At 62.8% G+C, this 16,171-nt stretch overlaps 6 protein-coding genes across 6 annotated transcripts; 4 read left to right on the top strand and 2 right to left on the bottom strand.

Moving 5' to 3' along the window:
• Positions 1–331: 331 nt before the first annotated feature.
• Positions 332–2,198, top strand: PAO (Polyamine oxidase; the record flags this gene model as incomplete). The annotated part of the gene is made up of 5 exons (XM_062769232.1): positions 332–349; positions 438–936; positions 986–1,199; positions 1,238–1,565; positions 1,620–2,198. 5 exons carry the CDS (start codon positions 332–334, stop codon positions 2,196–2,198), a joined length of 1,638 nt encoding a protein of 545 aa, XP_062625216.1.
• Positions 2,199–2,253: 55 nt separating this feature from the next.
• Positions 2,254–2,717, bottom strand: yjgF (2-iminobutanoate/2-iminopropanoate deaminase; the record flags this gene model as incomplete). The annotated part of the gene is made up of 2 exons (XM_062769231.1): positions 2,254–2,442; positions 2,490–2,717. 2 exons carry the CDS (start codon positions 2,715–2,717, stop codon positions 2,254–2,256), a joined length of 417 nt encoding a protein of 138 aa, XP_062625215.1.
• Positions 2,718–3,243: 526 nt separating this feature from the next.
• On the top strand, positions 3,244–5,212 carry HNM1_2 (Choline transport protein; the record flags this gene model as incomplete). Its single annotated transcript, XM_062769230.1, has 11 exons — positions 3,244–3,427; positions 3,460–3,611; positions 3,657–3,816; positions 3,852–3,975; positions 4,017–4,310; positions 4,351–4,422; positions 4,462–4,576; positions 4,613–4,668; positions 4,700–4,854; positions 4,906–5,076; positions 5,112–5,212. 11 exons carry the CDS (start codon positions 3,244–3,246, stop codon positions 5,210–5,212), a joined length of 1,584 nt encoding a protein of 527 aa, XP_062625214.1.
• Positions 5,213–5,500: 288 nt separating this feature from the next.
• Positions 5,501–7,788, top strand: ggt1_0 (Glutathione hydrolase proenzyme 1; the record flags this gene model as incomplete). Its single annotated transcript, XM_062769229.1, has 3 exons — positions 5,501–5,846; positions 6,006–7,106; positions 7,144–7,788. The coding sequence occupies exons 1-3, from the start codon at positions 5,595–5,597 to the stop codon at positions 7,786–7,788; spliced, it is 1,998 nt and encodes a 665-aa protein (XP_062625213.1). The 5' UTR covers positions 5,501–5,594.
• A 200-nt stretch (positions 7,789–7,988) lies between these two features.
• On the bottom strand, positions 7,989–10,522 carry ARMC8 (Armadillo repeat-containing protein 8; the record flags this gene model as incomplete). Its single annotated transcript, XM_062769228.1, has 2 exons — positions 10,295–10,522; positions 7,989–10,239 (listed from the first exon to the last, which is right to left on the bottom strand). The coding sequence occupies exons 1-2, from the start codon at positions 10,438–10,440 to the stop codon at positions 7,989–7,991; spliced, it is 2,397 nt and encodes a 798-aa protein (XP_062625212.1). The 5' UTR covers positions 10,441–10,522.
• Positions 10,523–10,726: 204 nt separating this feature from the next.
• On the top strand, positions 10,727–15,243 carry RPO41 (DNA-directed RNA polymerase, mitochondrial). The gene is made up of 2 exons (XM_062769227.1): positions 10,727–11,658; positions 11,699–15,243. The coding sequence occupies exons 1-2, from the start codon at positions 10,970–10,972 to the stop codon at positions 15,081–15,083; spliced, it is 4,074 nt and encodes a 1,357-aa protein (XP_062625211.1). The 5' UTR covers positions 10,727–10,969; the 3' UTR covers positions 15,084–15,243.
• Positions 15,244–16,171: the final 928 nt, after the last annotated feature.

The raw sequence follows: 16,171 nt of genomic DNA, 5'->3' as shown, positions 1-16,171 counted from the left end.
TTCATTAGTCTCGTCTTTTGTTATTCATCGAACGTTTGTGCACACCGGCATCCACACCACAACCTGCATGTAGTTGAACTTTTCCATCTCCTTTCGTCGACGGTCACACCGCCATCGCAACATGCCCAGTTGCTCAACAGCCACCCACTACCAGCTCACCACCCACCTACCGCTTTCTGACATCGCCGACAGCACCGGCGGCAATTGACCCTCGATCTCTCGTCACAAGACCACTGTCCTGATTCATTGTCCCTGTCGAGCTAACTTTCTTAAGCGAATGCCAAGCAAGTAACGCCTGAACACGAGCGGATAAATGAGACATTTGAGCATGATGTCGGCTCCACACTGGGTACCCCACTGATAACTGTGCGTCTCCGCGGCGTCACGATAAAAGGTTGCGCCGGGGGCTTACAACCGCCCGCCATAACCACCTCAAGACGAAAACCATGCGCGGAGCACTCCTCATCGGCGTCCTGGCCTCGCTGGCCTCGAGCGCTGCACTACCATCCCCGCGCGGCGATGATGGCAAGCCCACCCAGGCCCAGGTGATCATCCTCGGCGGCGGTATCGCCGGGATCTCGCTCGCGCGGTCCCTCATCACCGACCACAACGTGACCGACATCCTGCTGCTCGAGGCGCGCGACGAGCTCGGCGGGCGCGCGCACACCGAGACGCTGTACTCGAACGCCACGGGCCAGAGCGTCACCGTCGAGAAGGGGTGTAACTGGATCCAAGGGCCCGGGAAGGAGCCGATCCTCGAGCTCGCCAAGAAGTGGGGCCTGCAGACCGCGCCGCAGAACTACTCCGACGTCACATGGTACCAGGGGCTCGGGATCGAGGCCGACGGCGCGCAGGGCCACTTCCTCGACGACGCAGAGCAGCAGGAGTTCATGGCGGGCTACGACAACTTCCTGGCCAATGCTCCGGGGTACTCGAGTGGGTTGTGGAGCGCAAGCAAGACAGAGTTAAGCTCACGCCGACGCAGCCTGGCGGCAGAACAACTCGCTCGTCGACCTGAGCGTCCGCGTCGCGACGTCCATCATGGACTGGATCCCCGTCAACCCGCTGCAGCTGGCGTACGAGTACTGGAACATCGACTACACGTTTGCGCAGCCGCCCGAGATGTGCAGCTTTGAGAATGCGTTCGGGCAGGAGGCGGGCATCGCGGACCAGCAGGACGACTTTGTGATTGACCAGCGGTGGGTGTGGAAAGTGTGAGGCACGGCTGATTCAAAAGTGGCTACAAGTACATCTTCGTCCAGGAGGCGCGCGAGCTCTTCGGCCAGGACCTCGACGACCCCCGCCTCCGTCTCTCGACGACAGTGCAGACGATCGACTGGTCGGCCGCCGAGTCGGGCGGCGACATTGTCGTCCACACCGACTGCGGGAGCTTCAGCGCGCCACACGTCGTGTCGACCTTCTCCGTCGGCGTCCTCCAGCACCAGGACGTGCACTTCACGCCTCGTCTCCCCGACTGGAAGAAGGAGGCCATCTTCACCTTCGGCATGGCTACGTATCAGAAGATCTTCTTTTTGTACGACCAGCAGTTCTGGGGTGATGAGCAGGTGAGTTGGGCTTCGGCTTCGGCAAGTTGTTGTGGCAGCTGACGAGTGCCACAGTACATCGTGTACGCCGACCCCGACCAGCGCGGCCGCTACGCCGTGTGGCAGAACATCAACGCGCCGGGCTTCTTCCCGCAGAACACGACCAACAACATCATCATGGTGACGGCCACTGACACCTTCGCGCGGCGCAACGAGGAGCTGAGCGACGACGAGATCCAAGCCGAGGCGTTCGCGGTCCTTCAAGAGATCTACGGCGCCGACATCCCGCAGCCAGCCGATATCCTTGTGCCGCGGTGGACCTTGGACCCGCTCTACCGCGGCTCGTACTCGAACTGGCCGATCGGCGCGCTGGACCAGCACCACGCCAACCTCGGCCAGCCGCTCGGCAGCGGCAAGGTGTGGCTCCACTTCTCGGGCGAGGCGATGAGCGAGGATTCGTTCGGGTACGTCCAGGGTGCTTGGGACGAGGGCATCAACTCGGCGAACACGGTCGCGGCGTGTCTGGCCGGCCAGTGCCCTGCCGCCGAGGCGTTCGAGGCCCTCACTACCTGCGCTCAGAGCGGCACGGCGCTCACGCGGCGCGGAGCACCCACCCGCCGGGGCCACGGCCGCTCGGTGCGCCGCCATGCTTAGGGCGGCATGATGGGATAGACGAAAGGATAATAGTTGTTACTGCAATGCATGGTTACTACAAGTTGGCCTTGGCCGCCTCGTTGCCGACCCACGCCTGCGCCTCAATCTCGATTCCCATCCCCAGCCAGAGGTTGTTGACGCCGATGACGCTCATGGCGGGGATGGCGGCGGCGTAGATCTCGTTAAGGCGCTCGATGAGCGGTGTGGCAAAGGTGTCGAACTCGCCGGTAACGAAGACAGTAAACTGCAGCGTTAGCCGCGAGAGAGGAGACGAAGCACGCCACGACACACCTTGAAGACGTCCTTCAACCCCGACGCCCCGGCCCCCCGCAGCGCCGCCTCGACATTCTTGAGCGCCTGCTCGATCTGCGCCTTGGGGTCGGCGTCCACCTTCAACCCCGCATCCCACCCGCCCTGTCCGGAGAGGTGGACGACGTTGCCGACCCGCACGGCCTGGCACAGGCCGCTCGCGGCCATGAGGTCCCCTGCTCCGGGGTAGTTGGTTGTCGGGAAGGGCATTGTTGTGGTGTCTGTCTGGTCGTCGGGGCATGCATAGCCGGTGACAGACAGCCTATTTATTGTTGCTGCACGCTGATAGCGGAGGACTGGTCGTATCTATCGCGCCGATGGGGCAGCCGATGGCCGACGCCCCAGTCCGCCTCCACTCGGCTCGCGGGCCGCCACACTCGGTCGGTGCGAGCGAGCAAGCTCAGATCTCGGGACATGCGAGCCAGCTCTGTGACTCGTCTCTTCTCGTCTGCGCGGCAATCTGACAGCCGCCTGCTATGCACACGTACATGACAAGATACGCACGCTACATTCCTGATATGCTGCACATGACCAGATACACGCCGCTTATCATTGGGGAAGAGGCAGGAGGTGTGGGGTAGTGACGGATTGTGGCGGGGCTCGGCAGGCCGTGCCCATCATTCGGCCCTGCCCGTGTGGCGGCTGGGATTGCTCAGGTCGACCTGAGATCTGGTTATACATAAGGGTGTGCGACATGCCTGTAGCCAGCACTCTACACCACCACTAACTACTCACCATGTCACATACGGGCAAGCCGAACACTCCAGACGAGAAGGACCAGGTGACCACCTCGGTCGTCGACGCAAAGTACGACCACGACGACCTGGACCCGACGAAGCTCGAGCTCGAGCACATCGTGCACGCGCACGGGCTTTCGGGGGCCGTCACGAACGTCGACGAGCTGAAGCAGGGGTTCTCTAGTACGTCGCAGTTCCAGCACCGCTGACGCCAGTTCCCTCGCTTATGGCCGTTGCCCTCGTTCTGGGCGGCGCGTGGGCCGCCGTCATCCAGACGATGAGCTCGACGATCATCTACGGCGGGGCAATCGTGCTCATCTACGGGCTGTGGATCACGGGTTTCGGCTTCCAGATGATCTACCTGTCTGTGGGTGTCGTCGAGGTGTGGCGCGCGGCGAGCTGATGAGCCCAGCTCGCGGAGATGGCGTCCGCATGGCCCACGAGCTCGGGACCGCAAGAATGGGCTTTCCAGCTGTTCCCCGCCAAGTGGAAGCGTTTCGGGTCGTACGGCGTCGCGTGGACCCTGTGCCTCGTGTACATCTTCGCCACAATGATCTCGACCGTACTCGAGGGTGGGTGGGGCATAGCTGTCTGGCCTGACTCGCAGCGCGCCAGATCCTCGGACTCGTGGCGTACGCTGTGCCATCGTACAGCCCGACCAAGGCGCAGGTGTGGGCACTCAACACTGGCCTTTGCATCTTCAGCGGCGTGATCAACATCTTCGGGATCAAGTGCGTTATGCCGGCCTCGCCACAAGCTGACAACACGCCAGGGCGATGCACCGGCTCCAGACCTTCAGCCTGGTCTGGTTCTGCGTCGGCTTCCTCATCTGGCTCATCGTCCCGGTCGCCGTGTCGCCGACGCACGCGCCGCCAAAGGAGGTGTTCGGCGCCGTGCTCAACGTGTCTGGCTGGAGCGACTTTGTGGCGGTTATGATCGCGTGCGGGTCCTTTGGGATCGGGTACGGCGTGCCAGACGCAGTCACGCATCTCGCTGAGGAGACGTCGCGGCCGCACATTGACATCCCGCGCGCGATGGTTGCGAGTCCCATCATCTCGCTCGTGACGTGAGCCACTAGCAGACACACGGCCCCGCTCACGCACCAGCGCGACCGCCACATCCATCTCGATCCTCTTCTGCGGCGTCGACCTCCTCGCCATGGCGACCACCGAGACTGGGTAGGTACATACACGGGTCAGCCGCTGAACCGCTCCCAGCGTCCCATACCTCTACTTCCTGGACCACACGCTTCGCTCACGTCCGGGCGTGATCTGCCTCAGCGTCATCATCCTCTACTCGCAGTTCATGGCCATCTTCGAGTGCCAGCTCACGGTGGGTTCGGAGTCGGCGCCACACGCTGACACGCAGAGCTCGCGGTCGATCTTTGCGTTCGCGCGTGAAGGCGGAGCGTTCGCCCCGAAATAGTGAGTGTGACTTTGGGCCCGCTGACCCCAGCCTCGGAGCAGTGCACCACAAGCTCCAGGTGCCGGTCTGGGCGGTCCTGTTCAACGTCGTCTTCTGCTCGCTCTTCACGCTCATTCTGCTCGGGTCGGACACGGCGCTCAACTCGCTGTTCAACTCTGCTGCGGGGCTTATCGCGGCCGCGTATCGTGAGTCCGAGCTGGCAGGTCCCTCACTTGTGGCGGACACTCACCTGCCAGTCCCCCTCATCGGGATGCACTTGCTCAACAAGCGCCACCTCGAGAACCCCGGCCCCATGCGCTTCGGCCGCATCGGATGGTTCTACAATGCTTCGGCGGTCGCCTATCTGTCCTTCACTCTCATCTTCTATCACTTCCCCTACTCGTACCCCTTCGACAAGGACTCGTTCAGTGCGTCGTGACGCGGCAGGCTGAGCTGACATCAGATTACAACATTGCGATTGTGCCCGGGCTACTCGGCCTCGGAGTGCTGGCGTGGTTCACCACGGGCCACAAGTCGTATATTCTCAACCGCAACATCGAGTAGTAGGAAGCAGTGGCAGAGCAGAATTAAGTTGTACCAGAAAGCAAGGAAATGCAAGAGTGTTGGGTGGCGGCGAACTGCTTCGGGTGGCCGAGTTGCCGCCGGCCATATCCGTCAAGGAAGCGCGTGGGCCGAACCGAGCCACCGAGCCACCCCCACCGAGGCTTGCCCCGCCACCGATCGCCTCTCGCTTCGGTCCACGGCGTCACCGCTCGCCATTCCATATTGACAAAAGTCGCGCGGGTGCTCCACCGAGGAGCTTGTTGTTGCATTCAATCATCCCCAACGTAACGCTGATTCCCGCTCTGTATATACTTCTTAAACCTCGCCACTGGTGCTGCATCGACAAGTCTCATCTCCACCTCCCGACCCCACCCAGGAGCGCATGTCAGAAACGGCCCCTCTCCTCCCGCCGCCGACGACGGCGGCGCACGCCCCGTCCCTTGCTCAGCGGGTACGCCGCTCGCTCTCCGCTGAGGACGACTGCCACCGGCCCGCGTTCCGCAGATGGGCGCCATACGTCCTCATCCTGCTCGTCGGCCTCGGCGCCGGCTGGGGCGCAGCGACTGGCTACCACCATGTCCGCGGGCGCAAGGACGACGGGCCGATGGTGCCGCCCATCTACAAGCTGCCTCCAGTGAGTGGTTTTGCGTGATGCCGCGAGGACGGTGTTGCACGCGATGTCGACCGAGCCGAGCTGCGGCGCAGTGCTATGCGGGCGACGCCGACGCCGTTGCCGGTGTCGTTTGCGTGATCCATCGCGTGCTCGCGACCCTGAGTGATGGCGACGGCCAAGACCGAGCTCACGCCCCCTCCCCAGCCCACAGGCCTGCCCCGCAACCCGGCATACCTCCTTGGTCCGGGCCGCGCAGCGGTCGCGTCAGAGGACAAGACGTGCTCAGAGCTCGGTCTCACGATCCTAAAGGAGAAAAACGGCACGGCAGTCGACGCGGCGATCACGACGACGCTGTGTATCGGCCTCTTGAACGCATTCAGCTCGGGTATCGGCGGCGGCGGCTTCGCGCTCGTCTCACTCCCCAAGGGGCAGAGCTACGATACCGAGTCAGACGTCGGCGACGATGTGCAGCTGCTTATCGGTGACCGGGACAAGGCGCGGGACGCGCGCGTCGTCGCGGTCGACTTTAGGGAGACCGCCCCGGCCGCCGCCACGAAGGACATGTACAAGAATGCGGGGCGATACGCGTCGCAGGTGGGCGGGCTGGCGGTCGGCACGCCGGGCGAGCTGCGCGGCCTGGAGCGCGCGCACAAGATCTACGGGCGCGTCGAGTGGGCCGAGCTCGTGCTTCCTGTTGCGCGCCTGGCTAGGAGTTACCAGGTGAGCCGGGAGCTCGCGCGCCGGATCCGCACCTACGGCGCGTTCATGCTCGCCGATCCCACCTGGGCGGCCGTATATGCCCCCCGGGGCCAGCTCGCGATCGAGGGAGACTGGATCGCGCGCCCGACGTACGCCGACACGCTGGAGGTTATCGCGCGCCAGGGCGCTTCGGCTCTGTACGAGGGCGAGATTGCCGAGGACATTATCGACACGGTCAAGGCGCACGGCGGTATCCTCACACACAAGGACCTGCAGGGATACAAGGAGAGAGTGTACCCCGCCATCAGTGGCACTTTTGCCGGCCAGGACATCTACACTACCGATGCGCCCGGCTCGGGTGGCGTCATGCTCGGCATGCTCAACATTCTTGATGGACTATCTCACACGCACAACCGCTCGGGCTGCTGGGACGAGTTGTCGGCGCACAACACGATCGAGGCGATGAAGTTTGCGTTTGGCGCGCGGTCAGAGGTGACCGACCCCAAGTTTGCGACCAACCTCACGCGGCTGGCCGAGTTCCGGACCAAGGCGTGGGCCGACGAGCAGCGCAAGAAGATCACAGTGGGTGTGCGCTTTTGGACTGCGCTGACAACGACAGTACTCGACCCACGGGCCAGGATACTACGGCCTCGTGCACGACACGCCGCTCGACCACGGCACGACGCACCTGTCCGTCATCGACCAGTGGGGCGGGGCCGCGAGCGTCACGTCGACCGTCAACCTCATCTGGGGCAGCCACGTCATGTGCCCCAAGACGGGCATCATCCTCAACGACGAGCAGGACGACTTTGCCGTGCCCGGCGTGCCGGACGCGTTTGGCCTCCAGCCCAGCCCGTGGAACTACCCTGCGCCCGGGAAGCGGCCGCTGTCGTCGACGGCGCCGAGCGTCGTGTTCGACAAGAAGGGCAACGTGCGCGCCGTGCTCGGCGGCTCGGGCGGCTCGCGCATCTTCCCCTCGGTCGCGCAGGTGCTCCTCAACCTCCAGTGCGGCGACGACATCTCGGCCGCCGTCGAGCGCCCCCGCCTGCATAACCAGGTCTCGCCGGTGATTACCACGCTCGAGGTCGGGCCTGAGCGGCCGGCGGACGCGTGGCTTGCCGCGCTCCGCGCGAGAAACCACACGATCGGCGAGTTTGACATCAACGTCGGCGCGAGCGAGGTCCAGGCCGTGCTTGTCGACGCCAAGGGCCGCGTCTTCGCCGCCAGCGATAGTAGGAAGAGTGGCGTCGCAGCCGCCTACTAATAAATATCCTGTACAACAGCATTTGCATGGTTCTTATGAAACAAATTATGATTCACCGCGCTAACGCTATGCCTGCGTGTTATGCCACTATGCAACTTCTGAGAGATGTTTACAACTGATAGGTGGAGGCTAGGGGGGTAGGGGGGGGGGAGGGAGGGAGGGAGGGAGGGAGGGAGGGAGGGACGGAGGGTATCGCAAGGCTACTTGGCGCGTTCAAGCAACTCGAGAAGGGCCACGGCGCCAGCACGCACAGAGACGCTCGTGTCCGATTCGGCGAGTTCCCGAACACGCGTCTTGAGCTGATACGGCTGGAGAAGGTCCACAATGTTCTGGCGGGGGCGGCGGCGTGAGTTCGAGTCGACGAGGTGGCGGAGGGCACGCAGCGCAGGGATGCGCACCTCGTCGTACGGGACGTTGAGGGTCGAGCTCAGGGCCTCGAGGAGCTCGACTCGCGTCGTGATTGCGTTGCGGAGTTCGTTGCCCCCGAGCGCGAGGTGGCTGAGGATGTACAGACCTGGCTCACAGAGGTCGAGGTCGATGTCGACTGTGGGACGGATGCTGTCCGCCACGACGTTGATGATGAACTCGAGGCCCAGGGCCTCGACCGTCTTGTTCATCTGGACGGCCGTCTGGTCGTCGAGTAGGTTCTGGACAATGTCGAGGGCGTGAGCGCGGAGCTGCTTGGGCGTCTCGGCTGAGATGAAGCGGCGCAGCGTGTCCCACCCAAGCACGGCCATGACTTCTGCCTTGAGCGCCTCGCTTGCATGGTACGTCACGTTCTTGAGTGCCCACAGCGCGTTGAGCGCCAGTGGCTCGTGTGGCGACGCAGTGAGCTCAACCAAAAGCTCCAGGCCGCCGTTCCCCAGCAGCTTGTCCTTGAGCGGAGAAAAGTTGGTTACGAGGTTGCAGATTGTCGCCGTGGCCGCAACCTCGACGGTCCAGGAGCGGTCGCCGAGTTCCTCTTCAAGCGTCACGTCCATCGAGTCGTCTCCGTCGGCGTCAATCGGCCCGTCGATGGGCTCGGCGCGCCGGCGGGCGACTTCGCGTCGGAGCGCGGCGACGACCTCCTCGCCGACACCAGAGTCAACAATGGACGTGCGCATGATCGCGACGGTGCGAGAGAGCGCCCGGGCGAGGCAGCACGCGGCGGCACGTACACCGTAGCTCGGGTGACTGAGCGCTGCGCACACCAGCGGAAGAACGGGTGGCGACGCGTCGGCGATGAGCGAGCGTGTCGGCTCGTGGTTGAATGCTAGGGCCGAGAGCGCCAGTAGTACTGCTTCGCGCATGCGGGATGCTGAGTCATGGCCCAGCTCGCCGCGAGCCTCGTCGGCATCGACTTGAATGAGCATGCTGATCAGCAGCTTTGGGCACCCCTGCTCTGCGGCAGTCTTTTGCAGACGCTCGTCATCGGACACAAGCGCGGCAAGAACAAAGGACAGCTTGACGCGCTCCTCGATGGCCTCGGTTCGCATGAGCTTGATGATGACGCCGAGGAGGTTGAGGTTGGTGAGAGTGACGTTTGTGAGGCTGACGATGGACCGTTCGCGCAGCGGGCCGGATTTGATGGCCTTGAGGATGTGCGTCAGGCATCCTGCCACCGCGATCCGAACGCCAGGCGGGCCCGTCTCCATCAGCTGGACGAAGACGGCGACGTCTGGGAACGGCGTGGGCTCCTCATCGTCGTCGTAGACGACGGCTATTGGGCTTGTCGCGGACCATTCGCGGATGTACGCCGCGACGCGGGGTTGGCCCTTGACCAGCGCGGCCAGGAGATCGAGCGCGGCCTCAAGGAGCTTGGGGTTCGGCTTGCGGCCGGGCACGAACCAGTTTGCGATCGTCTCGAGCAGGTGGCTGGTGAGGAAGGGCGGCGCGTCCGCGTCGGCACCACCGGCACCGTGGAGGCCGAGCGCCTCGCGATGCGACGGGAGCTGGATGAGGCGAGCGAGGAGCTGGTACAGCGGTAACAGGACCACGGCGTCGGGGCACGCGTCGAGGAGGCTGAGGAGCGCGGTGTAGTTCTGCGGCTCAAACACCAATACCAAGGCAGCGCTGGCCTCGGCCTTCCACACCGCGGCGTTGCCTCTCGGGCCCACACGCGCGGGCGTGATCACGTCTTCACCAACCAAGCCGGTTCCGACGACCTTTTGTTCGCCGCCCACGCCCCACATGTGGCCCCACACTGCGTCGGCAGTCGCACCGAGCACGTTGCGCAGCGCGCGGAGCAGGGGAGGAAGCATGCGGCGCGCGCCGGGGTGGAGCGGGTGCTCGGGGGACGGGGGCAGCGCGCGGATGACGGCCAGTATCGTCTCCGGCACCCGCGCGGCTAGGAGCGGCCGCAGCGTCAACGAGCCTGCGGAGCCGAGCGCGCCGATTATCACGGCTGTTTCGGCCACGAGGTCGACACCGAGGTCGTCCCCTGCGGCTGGAGGGACGAGGAGCCCCAGCAGGCTGTGTGCGTGTGTGAGCTTGGGTGCTGCTGCAGCTGCTGCTGGGTGCCACTCACAATCTCAACAAGGCGTCATCCCCTGCATACTCTACCTTCTTCCAAGTGTTGCCAATGACTGCGTTCTTGAGCTCTTTGAGCGCTCGAAGCAGGTCTGTTGGGGCCTCGGTCGCCTGGAGCGCCTGGAGCGTGACCGAGGTGGTCATGGTTGTGGGTAGAGTGGGTGTTGGGGGGTGCGCCGGCTGCGCTGATGCTCGAAGATGCGGTTTGTCGATGATGAGTTGAGTGGTGAAGGCCGTGGAGGGGCAGACAGACAAGCCGTGGTGGTGTGCATCTCGCGTCGTCGATGTGGCGCACCAAGGAAGGAAGGCGCACGGAGGTGCCGGAGGTGGCCGCCCTGCCATGTGGCAAATCACGTGACCCGCCGGAAAGCTTGTTCTCCCGACAGTCGATTTTTAGTGACGGATTTCGTCAACCCTCTGCAAGGTGTGCATCCTTTGATTGTCGCATACCCCACACTAGCAAGTGTACTCAACGACAGCACCTACAACATCTTCATCTCTCAGCATATACCATCGACTGCATACAACTAGACAAGGAGACTCTTCATCAAACTCGACATTCGAAACCCTTTAGCTAGGGCTAGAAACACAAGTCACTTTAAAAGGCAAAACAAACCACAGGCCACACGACCAGGTCACACGGTCACCCACCCCCATCTCACTTCAGTTCACAATGCTTCGCTCGCAAATCAAGGTCGCAGCCCTTCGTCGCACACCTCACGCCTCATCATCCCGCCTCCCCTCAACATGTGTGAGCTGTGCTAGGTCATATGCCAAGCCTACGACCCCGGCAGCGGCGCAGCCAGCACTTGCCGAGGCCCACGGCCGGGTCATGGACCCAGCAATCTTTGCCAGCAACCGCGAGTCGCGGTACGAAGAGCCTCACAAGTTCAACCCCCACCCGGATATGAAGATCTCGCATGGTCCCGGCCGCAGGCTGCCTTCCATCCAGCTGCCATCACCATTGCCGATGGACGTCGAGGTGCCCATGTCGTCGCTCCAGGCCGAGCTCTACAAGCCGACCAGCACAGTCGACACGATCGCCATGCTTTCCATCTGCTCCAGCCGCCCAGAATTCGTTCCCCGCGCTTATCAGATCTTCACCCAGCTTCTCGACGACGTCAAGGCTGGCCTCGCACGCCTCCCCTCTTCCGAGGTCTTCGCCAACGTCATCAAAGGTGTCGCCGCCCTCGCCGTGAAAGGGACAAAGGCTCAATCCGAGCGTGAGGCTGCCCTCTGGCGCCATCGCGCACTCCAGCTGGTTTGGGACTGGGAGACGACGCACAAGGGAACTCGCGGTATCCCTATGCTGGACCACGACGGTGTTCGTGTCTACCGCGGATGGTTTGCCGGTCTCGTGAGGTGGGTACACTGAAGGTAGCTGTTGCTGACTTGTTCCCAGCTCCAACTCGCCACTGGACTCGATTGTTCCTTACATCGAGAACCCCAACCTGGGTCTCACGCCGCTCCTTGCGAACCTGCAGACCTCCGACCTGGAGAAGGCGCTGAAGAAGCTCGCCGACTTTGCCAGGCGTGGCGCGCGTGCCGACCTTCTGGCGCAGATCACCGAGCTGCAAGGCATCGAGCGGGAGAAGCGCGAGTTCATGGAGCGCGAGGTCGTGCCCGAAGTGTCGCCTGTCCTTGTCGTTCCCAAGCAGCCCAAGACTCGCAAGCTCTCTCATCTCCCGGAAGTCAAGGAGGCTGACCGCAGCGAGCTCGGCCCCCAAGCTCGCTTCACCATCACCAACCTCCGCGACACTCTCACGCACATCAACTCGCCTTTGAGCACCTTCCAGCGACAGATGGATCTCGAACGCGCCTCGTACGCGGCCGCCGAGGCGGAGCTCGCCCACTCCGCCAAGGCCTTGGAAGAGGCTGGCCTCTCCGACGTCGTTGGCAATTCTCGCCTTCAGCGCGACGAGCTGCAAGGCCACATGCACCGCTGGCATGTCCTGTTGACCGAGTACCTCGAGCAGGACATCAAGGAGATGCGCGAGCGGGTGGACAACAAAAACTTGACCAAGGCTGAACTGCTAGCCCCAAGGTACTCGTCCAACGCCAAGATGAAGGACAGCGCCATGCTCCTTTACTTGACCGTCCTCCCCCCCAAGAAGATGGCCCTCATCACCATCCTCGAAGTCATGCGCATGATCGGATCCGGAGGCGTCACAGACGGCATGAAGACTTTGCGAGGTGTCTTGTCTGTTGGCAAGGCAGTCGAAACAGAGCACCGCGCCGAGACTATCCGCACCGTTGTTGGCACCGACTCTGCCCTGTGGCAACGCGCAGTCGACTCGCAGACGCAAAAGCCTTCGCGCAGGAACATTGGAGAACTGTGGACCCAGATTGGAAAGGAGCGAGAGCAGAGCGCCGCCGAGTCAACTCAGGACATGAGCAACAAGATCAACGCCGATCTTCGCTCCGTCTGGACCCCGCCCTGGTCGCAGATGCTTCAGATGAGCCTTGGAAGCCACCTTGTTGAGGGCCTCATCAAGATCGCCAAGGTCCCGCGCACTGGTGTCGATCCCTTGACTGGTGAGAAGGTCACCGAGGAGCAGCCAGCTTTCAACCACGAGTACGAGTACTTGCGCGGCAAGAAGCTCGGTGTCATCCGCCTCAACCCAGTTGTCGCTTCGCGCTTGGCTGCCGACTCGGTTCGCCAGGTGATTCACCCCAAGCACCTGCCCATGCTTGTTCCCCCTCGCCCATGGACCCAGTGGAACGACGGCGCGTACCTTGCCACCCCCGTCACGATGATGCGCTTCAAGGACTCTGTCGAGCAGATGAACTACCTCAAGGCTGCTAGCCAAAACGACCACCTCACCCCGGTTTTCCACGGTCTTGATGTCCTATCGTCGACTCCTTGGCGCATCAACCGTGGAGTCTTTGACGTTGTGCTCGAGGCGTGGAACTCGGGCGAGGCTATCGGCGATATTCCTGCGACCCCCGACAAGACAACCTACGTGATGCCCGAGAAGCCGGACCCGAGGGACACGGACCCGGCCAAGCGATCGTCGTACGTGCACAACCTCAAGATGGTCTTGGCCCAGCAGCGCAAGGACCACGCCGAGCGATGCAAGTACAACTACAACCTCGAGATTGCCCGCTCGTACCTCAACGACGTCTTCTACATTCCCCACAACATGGACTTCCGCGGTCGCGCCTACCCGATCCCGCCTCACCTGTCGCCTGTCGGTGACGATCTTTGCCGTGGCTTGTTGACGTTTGGCATCAAGAAGCCCCTTGGCGCGCAAGGCCTCAAGTGGCTTCAGATCCATCTCGCCAACGTGACTGGCTTTGACAAGGCCAGCTTCGAGGACCGTGCCAAGTATGCCCAGGAGCACGAGGCCGACATCTTTGACTCGGCCGACAACCCGCTCACTGGCCGTCGTTGGTGGCTCAAGGCCGAGGACCCGTGGCAGTGCCTCGCGGTGTGCAAGGACCTGACCGCCGCCCTCCGCTCGCCCGACCCGACCAAGTACGAGTCGAGCCTCCCCGTGCACCAGGACGGCACCTGTAACGGCATGCAGCACTACGCTGCCCTCGGTGGCGATGTGCGCGGTGCCAAGGCTGTCAACCTCGAGAAGGGTGACCGCCCCGCCGACATTTACACCGGTGTCGCCGACCTCGTCAATGCTTCGATTGAGGAGGACAAGAAGAACAATGTCCCTGTGGCGCTGCTTATCGACGGACCCCTCGGCCGAAAGGTTGTCAAGCAGACTGTCATGACGACTGTGTACGGTGTCACGTTCATCGGTGCCCGCGATCAGATCGCCAAGCAGCTCATTGCCCGTGGCGGCCTTACCGGCGACGACGTCTACATGGTCTCTTCGTATGTCGCCCGCAAGGTTCTTGCCTCGATCGGTGATCTGTTCAGTGGTGCCCGTGCTATCCAGGACTGGCTCACAATGAGCGCTCGCCTCGTTGCCAAGTCGATCCCTCCCGAGCGTCTGTCGATTGCCACTGCCCCTGAGGACCCCAGCAAGAAGAAGAGGAAGTCGGACGCGGGCAAGGGACGTCTGTCCAAGGAGCTCATGACGGCCGTGGTGTGGACCACGCCGTTGGGCCTCCCAGTTGTTCAGCCGTACCGCAAGGCTGCCAAGAAGCAGATCATGACTTCGCTCCAGACCGTCTTCATCCACGACCCCAACGCCCCGTCCGAGGTTAGCCCTCAGAAGCAGGCCACTGCCTTCCCTCCCAACTTTGTCCACTCGCTCGACGCCACGCACATGCTGCTCACTGCCGTGCAGTGCAACCAGTCCAACATTCAGTTTGCGTCGGTGCATGACTCGTACTGGACGCACGCGGCGACTGTCGAGCCCATGTCTGAGGTCATCCGCGACACGTTCATCCACCTGCACACGCAAAACTTGATCGGCGAGCTGCACGACGAGTTCCTCGAGCGCTACGGCGACAACTGCATCCCGATCAACAGGGATAGTGCGTACTTTAAGAACATTGCGGAGAAGCGCAAGGCGAGCGAGAAGAGGACCAAGGCTGTCGAGGCGTCTGAAGCAGCGGTTGGGGAGGTCGATGACGCTACCGCCTCGCTCGCCGATGCCGATGCCGATGCCGACGCCGACCAAGACCCTGACTCGGCGATTGTGAACGAGAAGGTTGTCGAGGGATCCGAGGGCATTGACCTGTCCGAGGTTAACGAGGACATGGAGGTCCTGACGCTCAACGGCCACAAGTTTGTGCGCTTCCGCGACATTCTTCCCCGTCCTCCACCTCGTGGTGTGTTTGACGTTGAGAAGATCCGTGACTCGGCATACTTCTTCTCGTAGACGAGAGGCGAGCTCGGGCTCGGCCGAGCCACGACCACATTTGTGGCACTACTACACCATTCTAAAGTCCGCCGCGGCGCATGCGGCGGTTGTACGAGTGCATTTTTTGTCTGTAAGCATTAGCATAGTGTGGGTTATGCATTCCACCGTTCATCTTGGAGTTAGTCGAGTATGGTGGACGGACAAAATACATGCCGCCCTCGCGGTCCAACTCGGCGGCGGCCATGCCCACCAACTGGGGAATGAGGCTAAGGCTATCGCGTGGGGGCGTGCGACTCGTTACGGGGATTGGAGTCTGCAGGGAATGCAGATGGTTATTATTGCATCGGAGATATGGCAGGTGGAGGGGTATGTTGGCGTGTGATGGTATGGTCGTCGCAACCTATTCCGAGGAAGCGGCGGTGCCGCCAGTGGTGTTGGTGTTCGAGGATCGTGGCCGCGGGCGGGCGGCGCTCGTCTCGGGCAAGTGCAGGATAAAATGCGACCTTGTGCCGTGCATAGGCTATACCAAGTGACCCTATCTCTGTGCGCAGCCACTCTCCACTGCAAGCAAGGGTCGAGGGCACTGACCGACCGAGATAGAGCAGACAGGTGGTGGTGGTGGCAAGTTGGCGGTGCCAACCCGCCTTGCTAGTCCGCTCCCATTGGCCACCCTGTTTCGGCGCCGGATCCGCACGCCACACGCACGCAGGCGCGCAGGCGACAGTGCCGAGCACCAGATACAGGGAGTAGCAAGTCACCTGCATCCAAAACGCACCTTGGCCGCTTCTTATTCTAGGGCGCCAGCGCCCCATTCTCGGCGCCGAGGACACGCCCACCCGACACGGACAGCTGTCGGGCGACCTTTGCGAGAGGCGAAAATAGGGGGCTCGCGACGATTTTGGCACGAGCGCTGCACGCCATGGCGCGTGGCGCCTGGCGGCGGTGACGCGCTGCGGATGACTGTGGATATGTTGGGCGTGTGACCTGACTGACGGCGGTGGCGGGGTGGGCATGCAGCGCGAGATCCGCAGACCGACTACATACTTGGGAAGTGGAGCCGGCGGGCCAGCGAGCGAGCGGCGGCGCGGTCTGTCATTCCAGTCAGT

Source organism: Vanrija pseudolonga, chromosome 2 (assembly GCF_020906515.1).
Source record: "Vanrija pseudolonga chromosome 2, complete sequence".
Classification (NCBI taxonomy): Eukaryota; Fungi; Basidiomycota; class Tremellomycetes; order Trichosporonales; family Trichosporonaceae; genus Vanrija; species Vanrija pseudolonga.
This window is presented reverse-complemented; position numbering and strand designations above follow the sequence as displayed.

What these genes read in the sequence shown, in the direction of transcription:
- RPO41 (XM_062769227.1), top strand. Translation starts at nt 10,970, where the DNA reads ATGCTTCGCTCGCAAATCAAGGTCGCAGCCCTTCGTCGCACACCTCAC. An exon ending in TGGTTTGCCGGTCTCGTGAG is followed by an intron (nt 11,659 to 11,698) that starts GTGGGTACACTG and finishes ACTTGTTCCCAG; the next exon opens with CTCCAACTCGCCACTGGACT.